The sequence below is a fragment of the Mustela nivalis genome (assembly GCF_964662115.1).
Source record: "Mustela nivalis genome assembly, chromosome: 18".
Taxonomy (NCBI): domain Eukaryota; kingdom Metazoa; phylum Chordata; class Mammalia; order Carnivora; family Mustelidae; genus Mustela; species Mustela nivalis.
In genome coordinates, this window is record NC_139037.1 from 16,035,589 (window position 1) to 16,059,083 (window position 23,495).

A 23,495-nucleotide genomic window follows, 5' to 3' on the forward strand; every position below is an offset into this window, starting at 1 on the left:
ACATAGATTATTACACTATCTGTTGTTTTAGTAAACCCTCACAACATCAGCACTGCAAAGGTAAACTAAATTTGGCCTTGTATAACTCACCATCTTCTAAATTAATTAGAGTCCACTACACTTTAGGAAAAGTTTAACTTTTTTCTCTGTAGACACTTACATATTTTAATAGTTAATTTTATCCTTTTAATAATATCATACTATTCACTGCCCTTCCTTGTGGAAAGGCTATAATTCTTGTGCCACTCAGGTCAGGACTGGCCATGTGACTTGTTTGTATAATGAAATGCGAACTGAAATAATATGCCAGTTCCAAGGAAGAGCTTTTATAACCTTACATGGTTCCACTTTTTCCTTTTTCCCTTCTACTACGAAAATGTCAGAGAGAGGGAGGGAGGAGCAGAAGGAGAGGGAGAAAAATGTAGATAAGGGCAGCTTCTGCAGCCTGGATCCTAGAGTGAAGAGAATGGCCCTGCTTCCAAACCATAGCCAGTATTATCATAAAGTGAGAGAGAAACAGAACTGTTGTTGAGTGCCACTGAGTTTTTTGTTGTTGGTGTTACTGCAGCATCATTTAGCCTCACATACTGGTACAAACAAGTAAGTATCTTGTGCTTATTAAATATTTAAATGGCAAATGACACTTTCAGCAATGTCTAAGAGTTTAAAAGAAATTGTGAATGTATATCCATATATACTGGTTAGAAACCGTTACTGGTCAAATACCGGCAATTATATGCCCTCTGTAAATGAAGAATTAACTGAATTTATTTATAGCTTTTTAGGGTAAGAGTGGAACTCAAGAGTTGTTTTTAAAGGACATTCAAGAAAAACATAGTAAAAATTTTGGAAAGATTTTTTTAAAGTAATCTCTACATTCAACATGGGGCTTGAACTCACAACCCCAAGATCAAGAGTTGCCATGTTCCACTCACTGAGCCAGCCAGGTACCCCAGTAAATATTATTTTGATTAGAAAACAATAAGAGATGAAAATTATATGGCTATATTATATTAATGAAATGAATGGAAAGTATACAACCTTTCCCCCCATTTTCAAGTACTATGTGGAAATTCCACTCCACTGATGCTTATCAAAGCTTTTATTTTTTCCTATCTCATTTTTTCCTTTTATGTATTATGGGCATATGATGGCCAAATGAGGCTCCTTGGAGGATACATGATGTATATATCTTCTATATATTTGTATTTACATTACACAAAGAATTAGTCTGTCATCTGTCACTGTTCAAGATAATTTAACTTTCAACCTTTGACCTTAGAAGGTCTTTTCTACTAAAAAGTTTAATGGTTACCTAACAGCCCCAACACCATACTAAACAGAACCAAAGTCAGTATTATTTAAGCATTAACTATTTTATTTTATCTTTAAGTAATTACTAAGCCAGCTCTTGAAAGTGATCAGTACTGCTTAAAAAATTGTAACACAAAAAAATCAGCCAATTAAAAAAATAAAAATAGCAGCCAGTTCTCTGGTACTATAAAAACAATGTGCTTCTAGATGCTTTTCAAATAGTAGCCTCAAAAATAAAGCTGAAAAAAATTAATGAATATATGAATACGGAAAAATAAAAGCAAATATTTCAACATGCCAAAAGAATTAGTAAATCTTTTTAATAATATCTCTGAAGAGAAGGAAAGTTTACTCAATGATATTATCCTTTTCCTAAAGTTGTGGGATACAGAGAAATAAGGGAAGTAGAAACTTACGAAATTCAGTCAGATTTAATCCAATATATATTATTGTGAAGAAAGCCTAATTAATTTTGTTATATCTTAAAAATTAGCATAGGTGGGAAGATACTAAAAAAGTATGGAAATTGATATTCTTAATTTGATATAGTATCACCACATAATACATGCAATATAAAAAAAAAAAACAAAAACCATGTATACCTATATTGTCTAGAGAAATAGAAATAGGTCAAGAAAATAAAAGGGGATAATTCTTCTAGCCCCTTAAAAACAAACAAACAAACAAAAAACAGGTAGAGGATCTAATGGTCATTGTTAAACGAGCAAGTAAAAGCAGGCCTTCTTTTTCAATGTCACAAAGCACAACATGAATTCTGGCAATAGGCCTTCTTTCCACTGAGTGTCTCTAGCTGGAAGATCAAATGTCTGCTTCCTCTCCTCCCTTCCACCTCTATCACCTTTTGGCCCCTATTCCTCTTCTACCTCCCTCTCATCTTCCTGTTTCCCTCTACCTCCCATTCCAATTCTAACCCTTCTTACTAACCTATTTCCTTTTCACCTCTCTTTCTATTCCATTTGCTTAAACCTATCAAAAAGGTTATATTCATGGAAATAAACATAAACCAGGAACCCATAATGGAAATTCTTTTGTAAATTTTTTTTTTTTAAGATTTTATTTATTTATTTGACAGACGGAGATCACAAGTAGGCAGAGAGGCAGGCAGAGAGAAAGAGAGAAGAGGAAGCAGGCTCCCTGCAGAGCAGACAGCCTGATGCGGGGCTCGATCCCAGGACCCTGGGACCATGACCTGAGCCGAAGGCAGAGGCTTTAACCCACTGAGCCACCCAGACGTCCCTCTTTTGTAAAATTTTTTAAATAAAAGGATTTTTTGGGCCCTTTCACTGTGTATTATTTTTATGTTTACTTTTTCTCTTCCCTCATATTCCCCCCTCTAAAGTCTAAGTGTAGGCCTTAGGCTTCCTAAAGTGGACAGGTTAAAATATTAAATTCTTTAGTTCAACACACAAGTTCCTATAAAACAAATCTTGCCTAGCTCTACTACCTTCAAATCTTGCCACTTCTTCATTATACACACACACACACACACACACACACACACACACACACATTTAGAGAGGGAGAGACAAAGGAAATAGCAGATGGGGAGGGAAAGAGGGAGAGAGGGAGGGAGGAGCAGAGGGAGAGGGAGAAGCAGAATTCCTGCTAAGCAGGGAGCCCAGGACCCTGAGATCATGACCTGAGCCGAAGGTGGCCGCTCAACCAACTAAGTCACTCAGGGTCCCTATTGGAAATGTCCAGAGTAGGCAAATCCAGCAGAATCCAGTAGAAAGTAGAATAGTGGTTTCCAAGGTCTGGGATAACAGGGGAATGAACAGTGACTGCTAAGAGGTACAGGATTTCTTTTTTTGGTGACAGTAAAAATGTTCTAAAATTAGATAATGGTCACAGTCATACAACTTTGTGAATATGATAAAACTGTACATGTTAAAAGGCTCAACTGCATGGTATGCAAATTATATCTCAGTAAACTATTATAAAAGAAAAAAGAAAACTATTATGGGAAAGCATGAACCTAACTGTATGCGAATTTAAGATAACTAAATGCCTATATACTGAACCTTAATTATAAGCTATACAACTTAAAATGTATATCCACTATTATGTTAAAGTTGATAAAAATTAATTCTTTCCTATATATATATATTTTAAAGATTTTATTTATTTATTTGACAGACAGAGATCACAAGTAGGCAGAGGCAGGCAGAGAGAGAGAGAGGAGGAAGCAGGCTCCCTGAAGAGCAGAGAGCCCGATGTGGGGCTCGATCCCAGAACCCTGGGATCATGACCTGAGCCGAATGCAGAGGCTTTAACCCAACAAGCCACCCAGGCGCCCCTCTTTCCTATATTTTATGGGAGCTATCAGCTCAAAACAATGAACAACAAAAAAATCAGATTTTCTCTTATCTACCATTTCCTACTCTCAACAGTTTTGTCCCTATTCTATTACATAAAAAATGAAAACAATAATTTCTATTTTATTAATAACAGAGTTGTTTTCAAGATCAAATAGGATAATGTAGTACTCTTATTAATAGGAAACTCCATTAAATTAATACTCACTAGAGAGGAAAAATGACTTAACTACAGTGGATTTGGAACCAGGGCTTAGGCATAATTAGCCCAATCTTCTTTCCTCCCTCTTCTGCAACTGCCTACATGCACAAAGCATACATTTTATTTAAACTTTTAAAAAAATATTTTATTTACTTATTTGACAGAAAGAGAGAGAGTACAAGCAAAGGGAATGGCAGGGATAAGGAGAGGCAGGCTCTTGCTGAGAGCCTTGACTTGGGGCTCCATCCCAGGACCCTACGATCATGACCTGAGCAGCTGCTCAACCAAATAAGCCACCCAGGTGACCCAAAGCAGACATTTTAGATGGTTTGTACCAGTTGCTAAGAGGCCTACAACTGTAGAAAGCTAAGAAGCCTACAACTGCTCTGACTGGATTGATAGATATACCCTAGTCTGGGATGAAAAAGTCCTCTTCCTAACAGTTTTATCAGTAGTGAAATTGGCATTATCATCTCAATTTCTCAACTCCCAAGTGTCTAACTCTAATTATAAGGTAAACATTTATTAATTTCCTAAGACCTCAGCATATATGAAAGTGCTTTATAAACCACAGAGTAGGGGCGCCTCATTGCTCATAGGGTTAAGCCTCTGCCTTCAGATCAGGTCATGATCTCAGCGTTCTGGGATGGAGCCCCACACTGGGCTCTCTGCTCAGCAGGGAGCCTGCTCCACAACCCCCCCACCCTGCCCCCGTCTCTCTATTTGTGATCTCTGTCAAATAAATAAAATAAAATCTTTAAAATATATATATATACATATATATATATATATATAAGCCACAGGGTATAAGAGAGAGATAAAATAATACTGTGAAAAGTAATATTGACATTAACACTGTAAATTCATCTGTGTTGTCACGAATGGCAAGACCACATCCTCTTTGGTACTCCTTTCTTTCAAAGAAAGTATTGTTCCTGTTATCGAATCCAGTTTCTCTAAGCAGATGAAGAGTGACAAATGGTCAACTAGAGGAATAAAAATAAATATTCCACACCTCCATAATAAATGACTTCTACAAAAAGAAATGGACAATTTAGGTATTCAAGGAAAACCCCCCAATATGAACTGAGATCTATATTAATTCATAAAAAATCTAAACTATACCAATAAATCTCCTAGGTAGGGGAAATGGTTCATTAACATAATCTCTTTCTTTAACCATAGTCTTAACCATAACCCAGAGGCTATGGTTAGGATGAAATGAATTGTTTAAACTTGGTTTCAGCATTGCCATTCTAAGTGATTATAATGACAAAAGAGCATAGTGCTTAAAAGCAGAGGCTTTGAATCCTAGTCTTACTATTTGCTAGCTGTATGACCTTGAAGGAGTTATTTAATCTCTAGAAGTCTCAGTTTCATCAACTATAGAATGAAATCCATACAAGATAAGCCAAGTTGAGCAAAGTAAGAATTTTATTTCCCACTTCCCAACACTGTAATTTAATGCCATAATTTGTAATCAGAACTCCCAACTACTGTATATTCATTCACAAAGTTCTGCTTACCTTAGTGTTTCTTACGTTCTAATAGAAAATAGACTTAGGATCACAGCAATTTACCACACAATAAAGATACACAAAAAAAATCCTTTGGATTTATAATTTACTTCAAGTAAACCATTCAGAGTACATTTTCTTAAGCATGGAGCCCAACAATGGGGCTTGAACTCATGACCGTGAGGATCAAGACCTGAGCTGTTATCAAGAATTGGAAGCTTAACCAACTGTGCCACCTAGGTGCCCCTAAAGTACTTAAAAAAAAAAAAAAATTCTAAGCGGGCTCCATATCCAGTGTGGGGGGCCTGAATACATGACCCCGAGATCAAGAGTCACACTTTCCAGCGAATGAGTCAGCCAGGCGTCCCCTCAAATTACTTTTAAAATCAGTATGGGATAATAGGGAACTATAAAATACTATACACCTTTAGAATTTTATTTGATATTATCCACCTTTTAGTCTAGAAAATTGGACTATAGCTTTTTAAAATGTTTCAAGTTTTGCAAGATCACAAGCTAGAACATATGATACATCTGAAATTTAGAGATGTCTGCAAATTAACAAAAAACAAAAAAAAAATTCAATACACATTTTCTTACTTACTACATAGAATCGGAGAAGAGGGTGTTTGCAGTGTCAAAGTGGAGCCATCTTTCCTCGTGATATTAACTCTAAAAACCAATCTGGCACGAGTGCTTTTTTTCTTGGAACCAGCAATTCCTATTCTGGCTTCAACATCAGCATTCCTCAATTTCAATATCCCTACGCAGTCCACCCTAACACACAAAGAAAAAGACATTAACTGATATTTTCTGTTTTATAAACAGTACAATATTCTTAACCAAATATGCCTCTTTTTTGGCGGGGGGAGGAGCAGGGAGGGGAGAGAGGGGTGGAGAGCAAGAGCAAGAGTGAGAGAGAATGAATCTTCTTAAGCAGGTTTCACGCACAGTGTGGAGCCTGACACAGGGCCTCAGCCATACAACCCTAAGATCAGGACCTGAGCTGAAATCAAGAGTCGGATGCTTTAATAACTGAGCCACCCATGTGCCCCAAATAAGTTTCTTTAAAAAATTTTTTTTAAATTTAATTATTAATTTTTTGAAAATGTAATACAATCATAAATTTCCAAATTTAAAAAGTATGGAAGGGTGAATTCTGAATATTCATAATTCTTGTCGAATTTTCATTCATAATAATAGTGGAAAAATAGTAAAGCAAAATCACTATTTCAAAATCTGAACATAAGGGTTTATAAGAGATACTTTTACCATTAAAAATTTTTAATTTATTTTTTCGGGCGCCTGGGTGGCTCAGTGGGTTAAGCCGCTGCCTTTGGCTCAGGTCATGATCTCAGGGTCCTGGGATCGAGTCCCGCATCAGGCTTTTGTTCAGCAGGGAGCCTGCTTCCCTCTCTCTCTCTGCCTGCCTCTCTGTCTACTGTGATCTCTGTTTGTCAAATAAACAAATAAAATCTTTAAAAAAAATTTTTTTAAATTTATTTTTTCTATTTTTTTTTTTTAAGATTGTATTTATTTATTGGAGATAGAATAAGCAGGGGAGAGACAGAAAGAGAGGGAGAGTCACAATCCCCATTGAGCAGGGGCTCAATCCCAGGACCCTGGGATCATGCCCTGAGCTGAAGGCAGACACTTAACTGGCTGAGCCGCCCAGGTGCCCCTTAATTTATTTTTTTTAAAGCATGCTCTATACCCAGTGTGGGGCTCAAATTCGCAATGCTGACATTAAGAGCCAGTCTGGCACCCGAACTTCCATTCAAAAAAAAAATAAGTGCATCCTCTATTTTTGCAAATTCATATATTAAAATAAAAGGAATGAATTTTACTAAAAAAACAAAAACCAAAAAACACATACACACAAAACTAGCAACTGTCTCCAAAAGAATAGAACACTATATAGCCATTAAAATATATGCTATTAAAAAATATGCTATAAGATAATATTTACTATATGGAATATGCTGATGGTAAGTGAAAGCAAGGTTACAAAACAATGGGTATAGTATTATTTCAATGTTACCAGAAAAAACGAATGGAAAGATACATATCAAAATAGTGGTTACTGGGCACTTGGGTGGCTCAGTTGGTTAAGCGGCTGTCTTTGGCTCAGGTCATGATCCCAGGACCCTAGGATAGAGCCCTATATTCGACTCTCTGCTCAGAGGGAAGCCTGTTTCTCCCTCTCCCTCTAGCCCTCCTCCAGCTTGTGTTCTCTCTCTTGTTTGCTTACTCTGTCTCTCTCAAAAAAAAAAAAAAAAAAAAGTGGTTATTTCTGGGAAGTTGGCTTTTTAGAGATATGTTTTTAGTTTTTCCTTATTCATTTTTCATTATTATTTTTTATTGTTCTGTATTTGACTTATAGTGAATAAGCACTATTTTTATAACCAGTAACTTCCTTCCTTTCTTCTACTACATATGTTTATTTTTACAATTTTCAAAAGTTAAAAAATAAGTCTTTACTAAATACTTTTCAAAATTTTCCTTTCCAATTAACCTCTTACTAACCTATTCAAAATGGCTTTCAAAAGGAAACTCAGAATTAAATACAGAAATGTCATTGGCTATCTTAATACAAATAATTACAATATGAGTCTACCCCTTTTCAATATATCTGCTGCTGTTCTGGTTCAACTTTAGAATTAAAAGACCTTAGCAAAAGGCTTAAGTGAAAAATTTTTTTAATTTAAATCATTAACACATCTAATATTTTTTTTGGCAATGAAAATCCATAAGATGAAAAAACATACTCTTTTTTAATATAAGAAAATAAACACAGAAGGTGAAATAAACACAATATGCTTTTTCACATCAAGATGGGTCAAGGTACCACGAATGGTCTATCAAAGTTTCTAATGCAAACACTAAGAAAGCAGAATTTAGGGGGGGAGAAAAGGCAGAATTTAGGAGAGCAAATCAAATTGTTTGTAATTTTTATTTTTTAACGTTACTTTTATTAATTCCAAAACGTAAGTCCATATTATTTTTTAAAAAGTCAGCATTCCACCTGGCTTTTATTTCCTTGCCTTTCATCATGGGAATTCCATGGCAAAGGGCAAAAAGAATCTATTTCTGTATTTGTAAATGTTTGAAACATTTTAACAAAATATTCAAAGTCTTATTTTTTTTATACTAAAAACTAAAATTTTTTTGAGCCCCCTGCAAAAGTGTAATGTATACTGAAACATTTTTTTATAGTAAGTACTTACGCCAGTGTCATGTTGTTGCTTGGATCAAGACCAACTTCTATAACAGTAGTGCCTTCAATGTCCACTTCTTTACAGGGAGTTGTATTTCGCCCTGTAACCCTGCAGGCCTGATAAAATCCATGTGGTTTCACTCGACCAGAGTCATTACCCACAAACACTTGCAACACTACGGGCTCATTATGGCCTTCCAGCTGGAGTGAGATAACATGGAACATAAATTAGCCTTTCAAATAATCTAATTGTCCAATCAAACACTTAAGACCAAGTCCTATAACGGGATAACAATAAGGAAATAATTTAAATCCTCAAGAAAAACAAAAGTACAACATTTTCATAAAAAGGAGAGTTGGCTAAGTTTCTGTAGGAAATCTTAAGTTTTAATTCTAAAATAATCACACTTTGAGGAAAATTTATATGTTTAATGATAAATTACCATTTATAATTAATTTGTACAACTAGATGCAAATGAATACACAGTCCTTTAGGTATTTATAAATTTATGCCAAAGCATGTGGGTTATTTAAAATTTACCACCATCACTAATGGAAAATTCAGTAAATTGTTTTACTGGCATCATTAATATTACCATCAAATGAATATACATACTGAATTTTTTAACTCTTTTAATAGTAAATAGGAAGGTGTCTGAAGTGCTCCTATATAAATAAAAAGGGAAATGGGGCTCATCTGCATAGATTAGATAGACACAAACACCATCATGAAATCATGGGCCAAAACATTATAGTTTGGGGGTGCCTGCGTGGCTCAGTGGGTTAAGCCTTAAGCTCAGGTCATGATCTCAGGGTCCTGGGATCAAGCCCCGCATGGGGCTCTCTGCTCAGTGGGGACCCTGCTTCAGCCCCCCTGCCCCTCTGCCTGCCCCTCTGCCTACTTGTGATCTCTCTGTCAAATAAATAAATAAAATCTTAAAAAAAAATTATGGTTTGAAAACTGTTAGTTTAGACCAGGGTCTATGGGTCCTTTCAGGTCTCTAACAAGCCTTCATAAATTATAATTTGTATGGTGAAGAATAAATAAATATTTAAAACAGCATTTGGGGAAAAATGTTTCCAATGCAGATTTTTGTTCATGTTTATATAGTTAAACACTGAAAGAGCTAATACAGAATGCATAAAGTCACATATAACCTGTATACCAAAAGGCTTTAAAAAATTCATACATCTTTTCTAACCCAATATGGCTCTATCTCTGTGAAAAGATATCAAAATGAGGGAAATAAACAGATAAATAAACAATCTACTCAAACCACTAACAGTACCTAGAACAGTGTCTGGCACATAAAGGGGTGCATATTTGTTGAATTTGTTGAATTTGTTAAATTTCTGAGGTCGGGCAATTCACTCCCTATCACAGTTAGACAATCTAATAATACTTCTGACCAGAGAGTACTTAAAGCATAAAGTCAGAGCAATTGGGTTAAAAATACTCACCAAACTATCAACACTTCTCGTTAAGACAAATATTTACAGAAAGCATAACTGAAATTTCTTATTCACCTATTATTTGTCCTGAGTATGAGGGACTAAGGATGGGTTGGTGTGAAGAGTAGCAGAGAGATAAAGAATGATGTTGTTGAATATTAACCAACCTTATAAATGGCCACGGACAGGTTTCCTGACCCCAAGATTCTACCATATTTTATTAAAATTTAAAATGAAAGGCAGTCCAACTGAATACTGTTCAACTAACATTTTCACAAACTGCATTTAACATGAATTTACTATGCCAAAATTCCTCCCTGTTTAATGTTTTATAAGAAACAGAAACACTTATTAAATATTCCCCACCCAACTACTTTTTGGTTTGTCTTCAAAGAGAAATATTCTAACAAAGTTTCCCAGGTGCTGAAATTTAAGCTTCTTTTTTCTTTTAGTCTAAATTCTGAAAAGATGAAGAGCCAGTTGATATCCTATTTTTTTTTAAAAGATTTTCTTTATTTATTCATGACAGACACAGAGAGGCAGGCAGAGGGAGAAGCAGTCTCCCTACTGAGCAGGGAGCCCAATATGGGACTCAACTGCAGAACCCTAGGATCATGACCTGAGCCCAAGGCAGATGCTTAACCATCAGAGCCACCCACGCACCAATGATATCCTAATCCTTTTTTTAAAACATAGATTTTATTTATTTATTTGACAGAGTAAGAGAGTACAAGCAGGGAGAGAAGCAGAGGGAGAGCGAGAAGTAGGCTCCCCACTGAGCAGGGAGCCTGATGTGGGGCTCGGTCCCAGGGCCCTGGGATCATGTTCTGAGCTGAAGGTAGCTGCTTAACCAACTGAGCCACCCAGGTGTCCCAATATCCTAACTCTTAAACGAAGACTTAAATTATTTTCAACCAATTCTTTTCTGAGATGAACAGTCCTGATTTCTTTAGCCATCTCAAAACCTTATTTTCCAAGCTCATAATAATTTCTACAATATTTCTTTGAATCCACTTTAAAATATCTTCTTAAATATTAAGTTTGGGAAGAAGTGAATACAGTTGCTACCAATGTCAAATGTAAGGAGAACTTAATTCATGATTTTCCAATATTTGTCAGAATACATTCTTATTTCCTCTTTCATCTAAGCTAAAATTCAAATGAAATAAAAATAACAATATTGGGCTTACAATCTAGTTAGACTTTTGCTTTAATTTCCATTATATATATCTAATAATTCTACTATTCTATTGTAGGCAGCTTTTGCTGGTTAAAAACGAAACTGGAGAAATTCTTTGTATACTGAAAAATAAAATAAGTACCTTTACTGTAGGAAAGCCTTGCTGTGTTCTGTCTTTTACTGAGCCACGGCTACCCTCAGTCAGGTACCGAGCTCGGTGCTGGGTCTCAGGCTGTACAACTATCTTCAACTCCTTTCCTTCACTTTTAACAGGATACTGTCCACACAACATAGGGCTCTTCTTTACTCCACTTCCTTTTTGGTTTTCCAGTGTTCTGAGAAGTCAAAGCACAACATGGAAAAAGTATCAAAATGAGTTTTTTCTACAAAAGTCATCTAAGATAAAGGAAGAAACAGAATAGGCAGTAACATTAAAAGCAATTAATTATCTTACTGACAATACAGCCTAAAGGAAGATACATTCCATAAGCAAAGTATCTCTTAAAAGTTTTAAATAAAATTTAACTATACAAGGCCAAAATAAAAAATGCATATGTGTGATGGGAAGGAAGACTGAATGTAATAAGCCAGTACTAACAGGTAAGAGAATAGCTGATGTCATTATAACCTTTCACATGGCACTTCAATCAAAACAAATTTTAAAGCTACAAGATTAACTATCATTATTTTCTAATCAGACTTGCAAGGCAAAAGATATGTGGGGGTAGCAAAAAGAAATAAACAGAAGGCCTTAATAAAACAATTAAAACTATATGTAGCATACATATTCTTTTGGAGATCTTTCTCAGTAATTTTTCTGAAAAAATTATAAAATATCAGTAACCCAATTTGTATTGGGAAACTAGATTTACTCTAAACTATCTTTCTTAGAAGTGTAATTTTTCTGAGTATTTATATTTGTGATTAAATAATTAAAGTCCTTAGCATATAAAATCTTTATAACTGGGCTTTACAGATAGAAAATCTATTCTTTAAAACTGTTATTTCTTTAAAACTGTATTTAAAACTGTATTTCATGCATTTGCTATGTGGAATGTATGTTCAAAGAAAAATATTTCAAACGGTGGTTAGGACTTTAGGTCAATACATTTAATCTGAAGCACTGCAAATATGACAAATACAAAACAATACTATTAGTTCTAAAATAGACTTAAAATTATCCATGTACATTTTTTTAAAAGATGTTATTCATTTACTTGAGAGTGAGTAAGAGAGAGAGAGAGAGAGAGAGCATAAGCAGGGGGAGGGGCAGAGGGAGAGAGAGAAGCAGACTCCTGGCTGAGCAGGGAGCGGGGAGCCTTAGATGGGGCTCAATCCCAGGACCCTGGGATCATGACCTGAGCCAAAAGCAGACAGTTAACTGACTGAACCACCCAGGCACCCCTATCCAAGGGTATTTTAAAAAAGAGTCAGGGGGGCTCCTGGGTGGTTCAGTCAGTTAAGGTTGGACTTGGTTTGAGCTCAGGTCTCAGGTTCCTGAGATCAACTGTATCGGGCTCTGTGCTCAGCAGGTAGTCTGTTTCAGATTCTCTCCCTCTTCTCTGCAACCCCCCCCCCCAATGAATAGATAAATCTTTAAAATAAAATGTCATGGCCTATAACACTTTCTGTATGACTCACATTGAAAATACAGGAGCCAAGAGATGACTATGGACAAAAATCTCCAATGTCCCAGGAGGAACATTATGAATCAAAGAAGAGCAATGGTGGCTAAGAAGCCTTAAAAATGGCCCTAATGTTTAACCCTTCATCTCTAACCAAGTTGTTGCCTCTATTATCAATAACTAAAGGAGGAAATACCATATTCTCAATGGAACTAGGGACTGGGGTGAAACTCATGGCTAGGAAAGGGAAAGAAGAATGGAGAAAAGAAGGAATGCAAAGGAATGCACTAACACTGACAAGGTAAGTAGGAGAGTTCTGAGGGCTAGTACTGTGCTCCACCATCTTCATATTCCCTGAACCCTGCACAATTCCTAAAACCAAAGGTGCTAAGAAAATAGTCGTTATTGAAAGCAAATAGGAAAAAACAAGGAACAAAGAATGGAAAGGAGAAGAAAAAAAGAGTATCTATTATAATATTAAGATGAGAAAGACTGGATCCTAACTGGCCAAGGAATACCATATTTATTTAAGTTTGACAGACATAAGTCAAAGATTACCTGTGTAAGTCATTTAAAAGGCCCTAGAAGAATAAATTCTACGAATCAAAGAGTTGAAACTGGAACAATGGGCAACAAATCCTATTTTCATCGTTCTGGGTAGAAATTCAAACATTTGCTTTCAATACAATGTGCTCTCAATACATTTGCTCTTATCTATGAAAACCTACAATGATATCATTTTTTACCTATTTTTAAATCAAAGCAAAAATATTCACTTACAGAAACTATGTAAAAATACTCCCCAAATATTCGTTAAAAAGAAAATATAGCAAAATGCTAAAAGCAGTTCTATAGAGTGACTAGATTATGGCTTATTTATCTTCTCCTAATTTTCTGCATTTTTCCAAGTGTTTGTAATTAATACCTATTAATCTTATAATAAGAAAAGGGAACACTTAGTTTGAAATACAAGGAAAATTTAGCATATGTCAATGAACTACAAGATATAGTTTTTATATTCACTTATGCTAGCCAAGCTAATATTTATGAGGATAAACAGATGAAAACGAGTTTTACTATTTCAGTAAAACAAAATCTTTCATTTGGGATGAAGACTGCTAAGTGAGTTGACAAGTATACATATTCTTAAAGAAGAACAGTCCATGTAACTAAACAACTTCTGAAATGATACTTTTAAAAGCCCTCAAAACTATCTTTATCCTTGGGACACCTGGGTGGCTCAGTTGGTTAAGCATCTGCCTTCAGCTCAGGTCATGATCCCAGCATCCTGGGATCGAGTCCCATATAGGGCTCCTTGCTTGGCAGGGAGTCTGCTTCTCCCTCTGCCTCTGTCTGCCTGTGCTCGCTCTCTCTCTCTGATAAATAAATAAAATCTTAAAAAAAAAAACAACAAAAAAAAACTATCTTTATCCTCTAAGGCTCAAATGTAAAGATGGAATATATATATATGTATATATACACACACACACACACATATATATAGATATAGGTCTTTAGACACATAAAACAAAGAAAATGTCAACTAATTCTTGGAAAAGTAGTCAATGAAATTACTAATTTTTAAGGCATGATGTCTGAAGAACAAACAAGAGAGGAGCAGTTAATTGGGAATTTTACTTTTAAATAGATTTAATGGGATTTTACTTTTAAATGACATGTAAAAGGTAAATCCACTGTTCAGGCCTACTCTTCAGAAGTCTTAAGATGACATTCTAATTCTTGGGTTACATATCCTTCTGGTTGTCTATATCACAAAAAAATAACTTCCATTACGAAGTGCCTAACGAGGATGACATAATGTCTTAATTTCTAGAAATATCTATGAAGAGACATAGGGCTACTGATTCTCAGGATGTTTAGTTGAAGAATTTAAGAATGACATGGCTAGAAATGTTTAAATACTAAGTAGTTCCTTTTCAAATGATTTTGTTTTCTTAACAAACTTTTATATAACATTTTAACTATACAAAAGTTGTATTTTCATCTTGAAAATCAACAAACTGCTGTTACAACATATTTTGAGACTGTATTTCCTATAGTGTAGTATTATACAAATTATAAATTTATGACACATTAGATCTAAGGCTAAATATACCTTATTCCTGAAAAGATTTATAAATTTCTTTCATGTTTCTAACACCTTTCATTTTGAAGAATATAGTATGTTAGTCTGAGATCCTCTTAATAACTGTTTTGAAAAGCCTACTTTTCTATATATTTATTTAAGGTTTTATCCTCTCCTTTATATAGTTCTTACAAATTCAAAATGAAAACTTCTTCCATCATTTCTATTTGCTAGTGCCAAATATTTTTCCATTACCTAAGAAGCTGGACATTTCTTCTGCTGCTTGATGAGTTTCTGTTCCATGAATTATTTCATGAGAGATTTTGTCTTGACAAATGTTATTATACCTTCCCTGGGTAACCTCAAATCATTTCTAAGATATATCTATCATACAAAAGCAGAAGCAGAAAAGATGTAGGTCAAGATACTCTCTTTAATAGGAACTGCAAACCATGTGTGTTGACTAACCCTATTGTCAAATTTTTATTTGTTCTTCATTTGGACCGTTAACATTTATTTCAATATAAAAATGAAAATCTCTCTTCTGGAACTTAAAAAAAATTTTCTGCATCGAAGCCCAAATAAATACCCATATTTAATGACTGATTTACATGAGCCTTTTAAATCTGTGCTACTATGTTTCAGAGCATTATTTTAAAGATACTATGTTCTAGAATTGACTCTGCTAATGGCAACATTTTAGGAAAGGGTATATCTTGTTGTTTGCTGTTTTTAAGATAATTTCCTAATCTGGACTTTCTAAAAAGAAAAAACATTTAAATGTTTATTTTTATTTAACTATATCACTCCAAAGGAGTTCTATATGAGAGGAGAAAACAGTATAGAATTATTATGCTTAAATGTTAGGTAAATAGTAGATAAATGACGTAAAAAATGTACTGACAGACTAAGAACAAGTTTAATATACATTAAAAATATTCTCTATAATACTCAACCAGATATCTAACTTAAAAGGTAAGAATGAAGTCATGAAGTAGCAAACCAACCTAAAGCTTCTCCATCACTCTTTGTAACAAACTGAAATTGTAGGAGGTTCTGGATCAACTAAAGAACCATATTCTGCCTCCCAAAAAAGTAATCTCTCAAAATCCACTGAATTAAATTTTATCAAATTATGTTGAATGTATTACAGGAAAATCTAATTTAAAAAGTGTAGGAATTAAATATAATAAAAGTACTAAAGGAATTAAAGTTAAAAATAAGTCACAGTACCCTATACTATAGCCACTGAAATATATTTATTTTCAGATATATTTATAGTGAGTGTTGTGAACTGGCACAGATGAATGAAAACTCAAACATGTACCATGATCTGTTCTATCACCCTTCTAATACATAAACCCAGAAAAAGAGGAAAAACAATTAGTGATATATATTTTTTTTAAATGTCAGCACAATGTATCAAAGAAAAGGCTTAAAATAAATACATGAATCTAAATGATAGGAATCAAACCATCAATTTAGTTTTTTCTTGTTTTCATCAAAAGAAAAAAGTCTAAAATCCTCATAGAAATGGAAATGGGTTGAACCAAATCAGGAGACAACATGAGAGAACACAAATTAGCCCTTTTCAAATGTTTTGAGTCAACTAGGGCCATTTCACTCAAGCTATTTGTCTGAGCAAAAATATTTTTAAATCCATTTGAAATTTAAAGGTTATTTCAAAACAGATTATTTTCTACTAATCATACCCAGAATAAGATACCTATTGCTAAAATCTATTAATATGTTTTCCTCTAGTGAAACTTGGTAATTTTAAGTTTGAATTTTCATGTATTTCAATGATAAAATCAGTATCTTTGCTTTATATGCACACTTGGGTTGAACAACTACAAAAACTGGGAATAATTTATTTTTTGTTTTGTTTTGCACAATGGTGATAGAACTTTAAAAAATGTGAATACCAACCCATTTCCTGCTTTTGAGTTGCCTTTGTTGTCCGTGGTAAGCTGAGAAAGCACATAGTGAGGTGCTTTGGCACTGTCGGCATCAAATATATCCATATTAGATTCTTCACAATCTCGTCGTTTGACCCCCGGCCTCTGCTTTGGATTTCGTTTTCGTGATTTACGAGGTACCTCAGTGTTATCATTGTAGGAACTGGTGCTCATGTTACTGAAGTTGGAGGGGGAATCCTCCATCCACATACTGCAGCTCTGCTCTGATTCCAATCCACACCCCTCATCCTGGCAGGACATCCGACTGTTATCCAGCAAGTCCTCAGGTGGTGGTGAGATGTACAAGACTGTGTGCCTCTTCGGTGTTGATGGATGCTGCTGAACTGTGTTACTGGTTAACTGCTTTTCACTTACCCCTCTGTTACTTACCCCCAAGGCTGAGGAGCAGCTCTCCACTTGCATAGCCTTGCTGTCGGTGACTGAGGTAGAATAAATGGTAGGGCTGGAAGAGGTGGTAAAGGAGCTGCAAGCACCGCCCATGGAGGAAGAGGAGGGAGCTGAAGAAGCATCTGCGGTGTACAATTTAAGAGTAAATACACTATACATATTTTCACCTATGCTGGCTAGCAGTCCCATTGAAAATGTGATTCATGAACTGATTGTTTTTCCCCAAAATGAATAGTTGGAATTTGGTTAAGTTTTAGAATATAAAGGCTTCAAGCAATACAAGGCCTAAAAAATGCAATTTTAAAAAATGCCCAAATAGTAATATTTTACTTGTGTTATAATTGATAGATTTTTAAAAATCTAGTTTAATGTTTTAAGTTGTAAAGCAAGAATAAAGCTTTTATTGCCTCAGCTGGATGTTCTTGTTGAATTTTAATCATTTAAAATAATAAAGAAAACCCCAATATGAAATATATGCTTGTGGTCCACATTCAATGCCAATTAAATAATCCATTATAGAATTTGAAAAGTGGGACTGTGCTTAGCCACAAAATATTAAAATAAGTTTCTAACCTATGAAGCAGAGAACTACAGGTCATTTTTAATGCAGACACTCCCTGCTTCAGAGGCAAATCCTGGAATAAAAATATGAGAAAATAAATGAGAAAAGAGCTGCTGATTGATTATTCCAGATATCAATTATAAAATGAGAAATAAATAGAAAAAATATATAATCAACTGAATTGGAGGCAAAATGGAACTGGTACCGTCACTATGATTGTTGTAAAATCTAGAATAAAAGTGAAAAGGTTTGATTTGGACTATGCTGGGCAGTGAAAGATAGGGAAGTCAATCACTAAGGGTATCCAGAAGTTGGAAATGGCCGTTCAAAACCATAATACCTAAAATAAATAAATCCATCCTTAATGGCAGAATGAAAAGTAGAGTAAGGACTGATTATTGGATGGATTTCTTTCACAAAGTACTTGGTACACACTCAGCAACTGGCTCCCCTATTCATTTCCTCTCTCTTTAAAGGGCCTGCTTGATTTTAACTATTAAGGGAATTTCTTAATACAAGTAACAATAACTTTTATTGACTGAAGCCTAACAGAAAATTTTAAACAAAAAATTCTAGTGCTGGGGAAGCACTAGAATCAGTTTATATAAAAAGGTCTCTTACAAAGCCATTTATTTGTTATGCCTAGCAAAAAACGAATTAAGTAGATCTTTATAAAACATGTGGCAACTGGCAGAACAGCTTGTTGAAAAATACTAGTACTTTAATCCTTTATGGCACAACCTTAAACACACACTAATAATGTTAAGGTTGGAAGTTGTCAGTTCTAAAATTTTAGAAATACCGTTTGATCTTGTATGAGATATGGAAAGGTTCATAATCATACATACACAAAACTAAAAATAGGTTAACATGTGACAGAGAACTAACAAATATGTTTAAATCTAAAATTAGTTTTTATCTATAGCCAAGTGTGCCACTGTGTAAAGTGGCAGGAAAAAACTTAAAACCAATGTGCAGTCATTGGAATTGCAATATTCTTGTCAATTATACTGCAAACAGTGAATGTAAGAACACCAGTGTTCAGATAATCAAAAGCCAAGTGCCAAAGATCTATTTTTAAATTAAAAACATATACCAGAACACTTAAGTCATTTGAAGAGCTAAATTCACCAATAATTTTTCACTGCTGTCAAGGCTGAAGAGCACAGTAATTAATATCAGCCATTAATGATGTGATCTACATAATGTCATATGGAAATATTATTCCAAGCTACCATAAGTCAAAGAACCTAGAGCAATTAGATGATACCAGTTCCATTTTCCAGTTTGTATCCTTGTCAAATGCAGTAGCTGAAATTGGAAAATTCAGTCACTTTAAACTGCATTCCAATTTAAAGAAAAATTTATCAATTTCATATCATGCATTAATGCAATGTTTTCTTAGTAAATAAATATTTTAAAAGATTTGTAAGAACTACAAAATCTAGATGCTAATGTCAGTGACAGTTTAGGAGCTGATTTGTAGCCACTTTGGGTTTAAACAACAAGTTTTTTCCTTGTTTTTTTGAAGAATACTATAAAAATTATTTTTAAAAAATAGAAAAGGTATTATATATAACATTCCTCCATCTGTTCCAACTATTGGCAAATATGAAACTAAATTTTTGTGTGTATATAAGCCTATGTTCTTTATCCTCAGAGAAATAAAAGTATGCAGCATGCAGTCTTTACAGTAGTACACACAAAACATGCAGCATGAATGCTGTGAACGTGTATTTCTATAAAGCAGCTTTCCCCCACCCACACTTTTTGAATCTAAGTATCATGCACATGAGAATGCAGAATATGAACATCTCAGGGATCCCTGTCCATGACAGATGGAAAGTACTGGTGAAAAGCAATCATGAACTCAAAAGTAAGTTATGTGATATTCATGAATTTAATATGCAAGACATAGCCTAGCATTGCTCTTAAAGGTATATATGATTTTATCTTGCACGTCTTATCAAAGCAATCATGGTTATAAAACCCAATTGGTATAATCAAACATAAATGTCTGTTCTGGGACAGGTATGCCAAACTGTGATCTCATACCCTACATAAATTAAAATATTCTATACATTTTACTTGGAGACCTAACATAATAATTTTTATATTTTACCTGCAGTTTCCTGGATATACTTACTAAATAAAAAAGTTCATTAGCACAAAACTATGAAACTGAAAACATAAACTCTGTCAGAAGACAGTACTAAGCATCCTTTAATTAAAAAATATTACTTTGAAAAGCCTATCTCAGTTTGAGCCTAAATTATAAAAGATCTTACTCATTTTAAGACTGTAACAAGTAAGACAATTTTTTAAAACTATAAAACTCTTTACAACAACATCACTGTTATGTTGATAATGACGATAATGATATATAAAATCCTTCACATAACATTTTACATTCTGGTTAGCAAGACATCACCTAAGTGAAATAATTATGCCAAGTGAGGTGAAGTATAAAATGAGAACTACGGGCCCTTTCTTTGATCTTTCTTAGACCCTCCCAACACCTAAAACAGTACCTTGCATGTAGTAAAAATTTAAATTTCTTATTAAATTGATTTACTGGAAGCCACTATTTGGTAACTATGTTGAATTATATTAAAGTTATATTGGCCAAAAAATGTACCAACATGCCCATGATGAACACATCAGGTTTAAAAAAAAGGATTTACTACTCAAAGTGCTTAAAATACATCTCACTATAATAGCGCTGATACAGGGAAGGGTTTAGAAGTAACAAGAGTTTAGAGTTAACTTTTGCTACTTCTACAAAGAGTGTGCTAATAATTCTTTCTTGAAACTATAAGCCAAATTATTACTTGTGTATTAATCCATAAATTTACTAAGAATAAAAAATCCTTAATATTATCTATTAAAAATACATTGAATTATATCAAAAACATTTTAGATTTCTAAACACAAATTTCTTATTCCCAAGCAATTCCAGAAAAACACTCAAGAACATTACTGGGAATACTGTAAATGTACTTAAAATATCTACAAAGACCTTTCAGTCACTGTATTATTAAATATCAAGAAACAGCTTAACTGACTTTCTACAGAACTAAAATGCTAATGTAATCCTGCCTCATCTATATATTCTTTTTTAAGTTGTTATAAACTTTGTTATAAGCAAAGTATGTTAACTATTGTTCCCCCATTTTTTTGGTTTTGAGTCTCCATTTTTATCTGTTAGGAATGTATAGACTATGTTTCATTGTTGCATATTAAAAGTACAAAAACTCCTAAAATTTTATTTAATAATTGATTTTCTAAGCAGATTAGTTGTAATGTATTTCTATTTTAGAGCTTTATAATTTTAATGTTTTGATTTTCTTTTTTTAATTCAAATTCAATTACTTGACATATAATATATTATGTTTCAGGGGTATATAGACCTCTGAGTCATCAGTCTATTTGTTCTTTTAAATCCTTTATCAATCCTTTGCAAAGCTCTAAGTTTTTCTTAAAATGTTTCCTTAAAATTATTCTCTTAAACATGAATAAGTAACACATGAATAAATTTTTCATATTTTTCTTTTATGAAAAAATTATCTTTGAACCTATAAGAATTTTTATTTTTCTTTGACCAGAGAGCATGGTGAACCAAAGGGAAAACCATTCTACATTTATTAATGAAAATTTACAATTTCAAAAGAATACATTAATTTTAAAATGTGTAAGTGAAAGGAAGTATCACATCTATAGCGTTCTATGTCTAAGTCTAATAATTCTATTATTAGCAGTAGCCAATAACTAGAACAAATGCCTGTAATGCTGGTGAATATAAGTTGTATATTATATTCTCTTAAGAACTGATGGAATCACTAAGGTTCACTACAAATATTCAAAGTAGCTGGGATAAGGAGAGCGGCAGATAATGCCTACATGTGTATCTTAAAATTTCCAAGTATTCATTTGATTAGAAAGATGAAAATGGACTTTTAAATGATACCACATATAGAAACTTGTGTAGATTTTATATATTCCTTACCTAAACTATATTTTAAAATTAAGAACTATTATAGTTCTAGTTTTGTGAACCAGAAATTATTAGTTTTGTGAACCAGAAACTATTTTAATTACTACATCATTTTGGTGCTTAAAATACCATTTTAAAAAAGGGATAACACTTTACATGGAACTAACTAAACTTTTTATGGAAAGCTTTGAAATTGGAAACATTCTTTAAAGTCCTCAAAAGAAACAAACACCTTCCACATAATTTAAAATATGTGACAGAAATGGTATTTAACTGAGTTTCTGAGATAAAAATGTGATCCCTAGCATTTAAATATGCAAATATATTTCATAACTTTCCAACATCAGGGCAAAATCAGTTGAGCTTCCTAACAAAGTCATTAAAACAAAAGCCATAATTATTTTTTTCAAATTATAACATTTTGTAAGTGTGCTTAAGTGAACCAATAGTGGAACGGAGAAGGAGTAAACCATTGACTGTTCAGAAAATAATCTTAAAAAACAATCCAGATATTTGGAAACATTTCTGGTCTAAAACACTATTCAACCTTAGTTATCCTTTTTAAGTATTTCATTTTCTTTCTGGTAACAATGACTTCACATCTAAAGATCTTGCCTGATAAAAGTCACCAGATACAAGGACATAATTTTAGATCAAAGAAGAAAGATATTGAGAGAAAAAAAATTATAAGGCCAACATTCATGTTGCTAAGGGACTGAAAAATCTAGAACACACAAAGTGGCTGCAAACCTGCTTTGTCAACACCTTACATGCCAACCTTCGTTTTCTACTTTCTTCTTCTTCTTATAGTATTAACGTAAAGTTTAAAACTTTACAAAAAGTTTTTAGTTTCAATCAGTATCAATCCACTATTTAGAAATAAAATAAGGAAGGAAGGAAGGAAGGACGGAATGAAAGAAGAAAGAAAGAAAGAAAGAAAGAAAGAAAGAAAGAAAGAAAGAAAGAAAGACTTATGAAGAAGTCTGAAAACGAGACCGACCTATACCCTGGGTGAGATTGGATGGGTTAAGTGTCTCTGGCACTATTTGTCTTCACTATTGACAGACACTGTCACACAACCCACCACACGATGCCTGTCTCTGAATGGCGAAGCTAGAATGCAAGTTAAGTGTATTAATAGAAAAAACAACTAGCATCCCAGCATATAAAATAAGCAATCCAGATTACTTTACCAAAAACAAAAACAAAAAAACAAAAATTGTAGGGTTGATCATTTAATTTACATGTTTAACAATTTCAATTTCCATTTGTACTCTTCCCACCCAACATAAGCTTACATGCCACAATAAGCAATGTTTTAAAACAAACTTTAAAAAAATAAAATTATCAATATCCAAATAAATGCATGTGGTAAATTTCTTACCCAAAATTTTTGTTAACTCATATTCACCAATTTGTTGTCCTGTTCACTAATGCAATCTAATCCATAAGCCAGAATGCCCTTTCTCAGGTGTTTTTAGGTTGTGCCTTTACCCAAATTCCTTTAAAGAGTAGAAGAGAATATACTCTGACCAAAACACTCAAGCAGAAAGAGGTATCTCTGTATTTTATTTTATTTTTTTAAAGATTTTATTTATTTATGAGAGAGAGAGTGTGCGTGTTTATGCAAGTGCACTCAAGCAT

At 33.7% G+C, this 23,495-nt stretch overlaps 1 protein-coding gene across 12 annotated transcripts in view; it reads right to left on the reverse strand.

The window, feature by feature from the left end:
- NFAT5 (nuclear factor of activated T cells 5) overlaps nt 1-23,495 on the reverse strand; it is a 115,088-nt gene that overhangs the window by 33,700 nt on the left and 57,893 nt on the right. For 3 of the 12 annotated variants that reach the window (XM_082711656.1, XM_082711657.1, XM_082711659.1), the window contains 5 exons: nt 17,869-17,930; nt 16,859-17,417; nt 11,361-11,553; nt 8,597-8,787; nt 5,974-6,146 (listed from right to left, as the gene is read on the reverse strand). In XM_082711656.1, coding sequence (XP_082567782.1) covers nt 5,974-6,146; nt 8,597-8,787; nt 11,361-11,553; nt 16,859-17,388 — 1,087 coding nt within the window. In that variant the 5' untranslated portion in view covers nt 17,389-17,417; nt 17,869-17,930. Of the gene's footprint in view, nt 1-5,973; nt 6,147-8,596; nt 8,788-11,360; nt 11,554-16,858; nt 17,418-17,868; nt 17,931-22,851; nt 22,965-23,495 lie in introns of all 12 variants that reach the window. The other 9 variants (XM_082711654.1, XM_082711650.1, XM_082711655.1 and 6 more) reach the window with 4 other exon arrangements.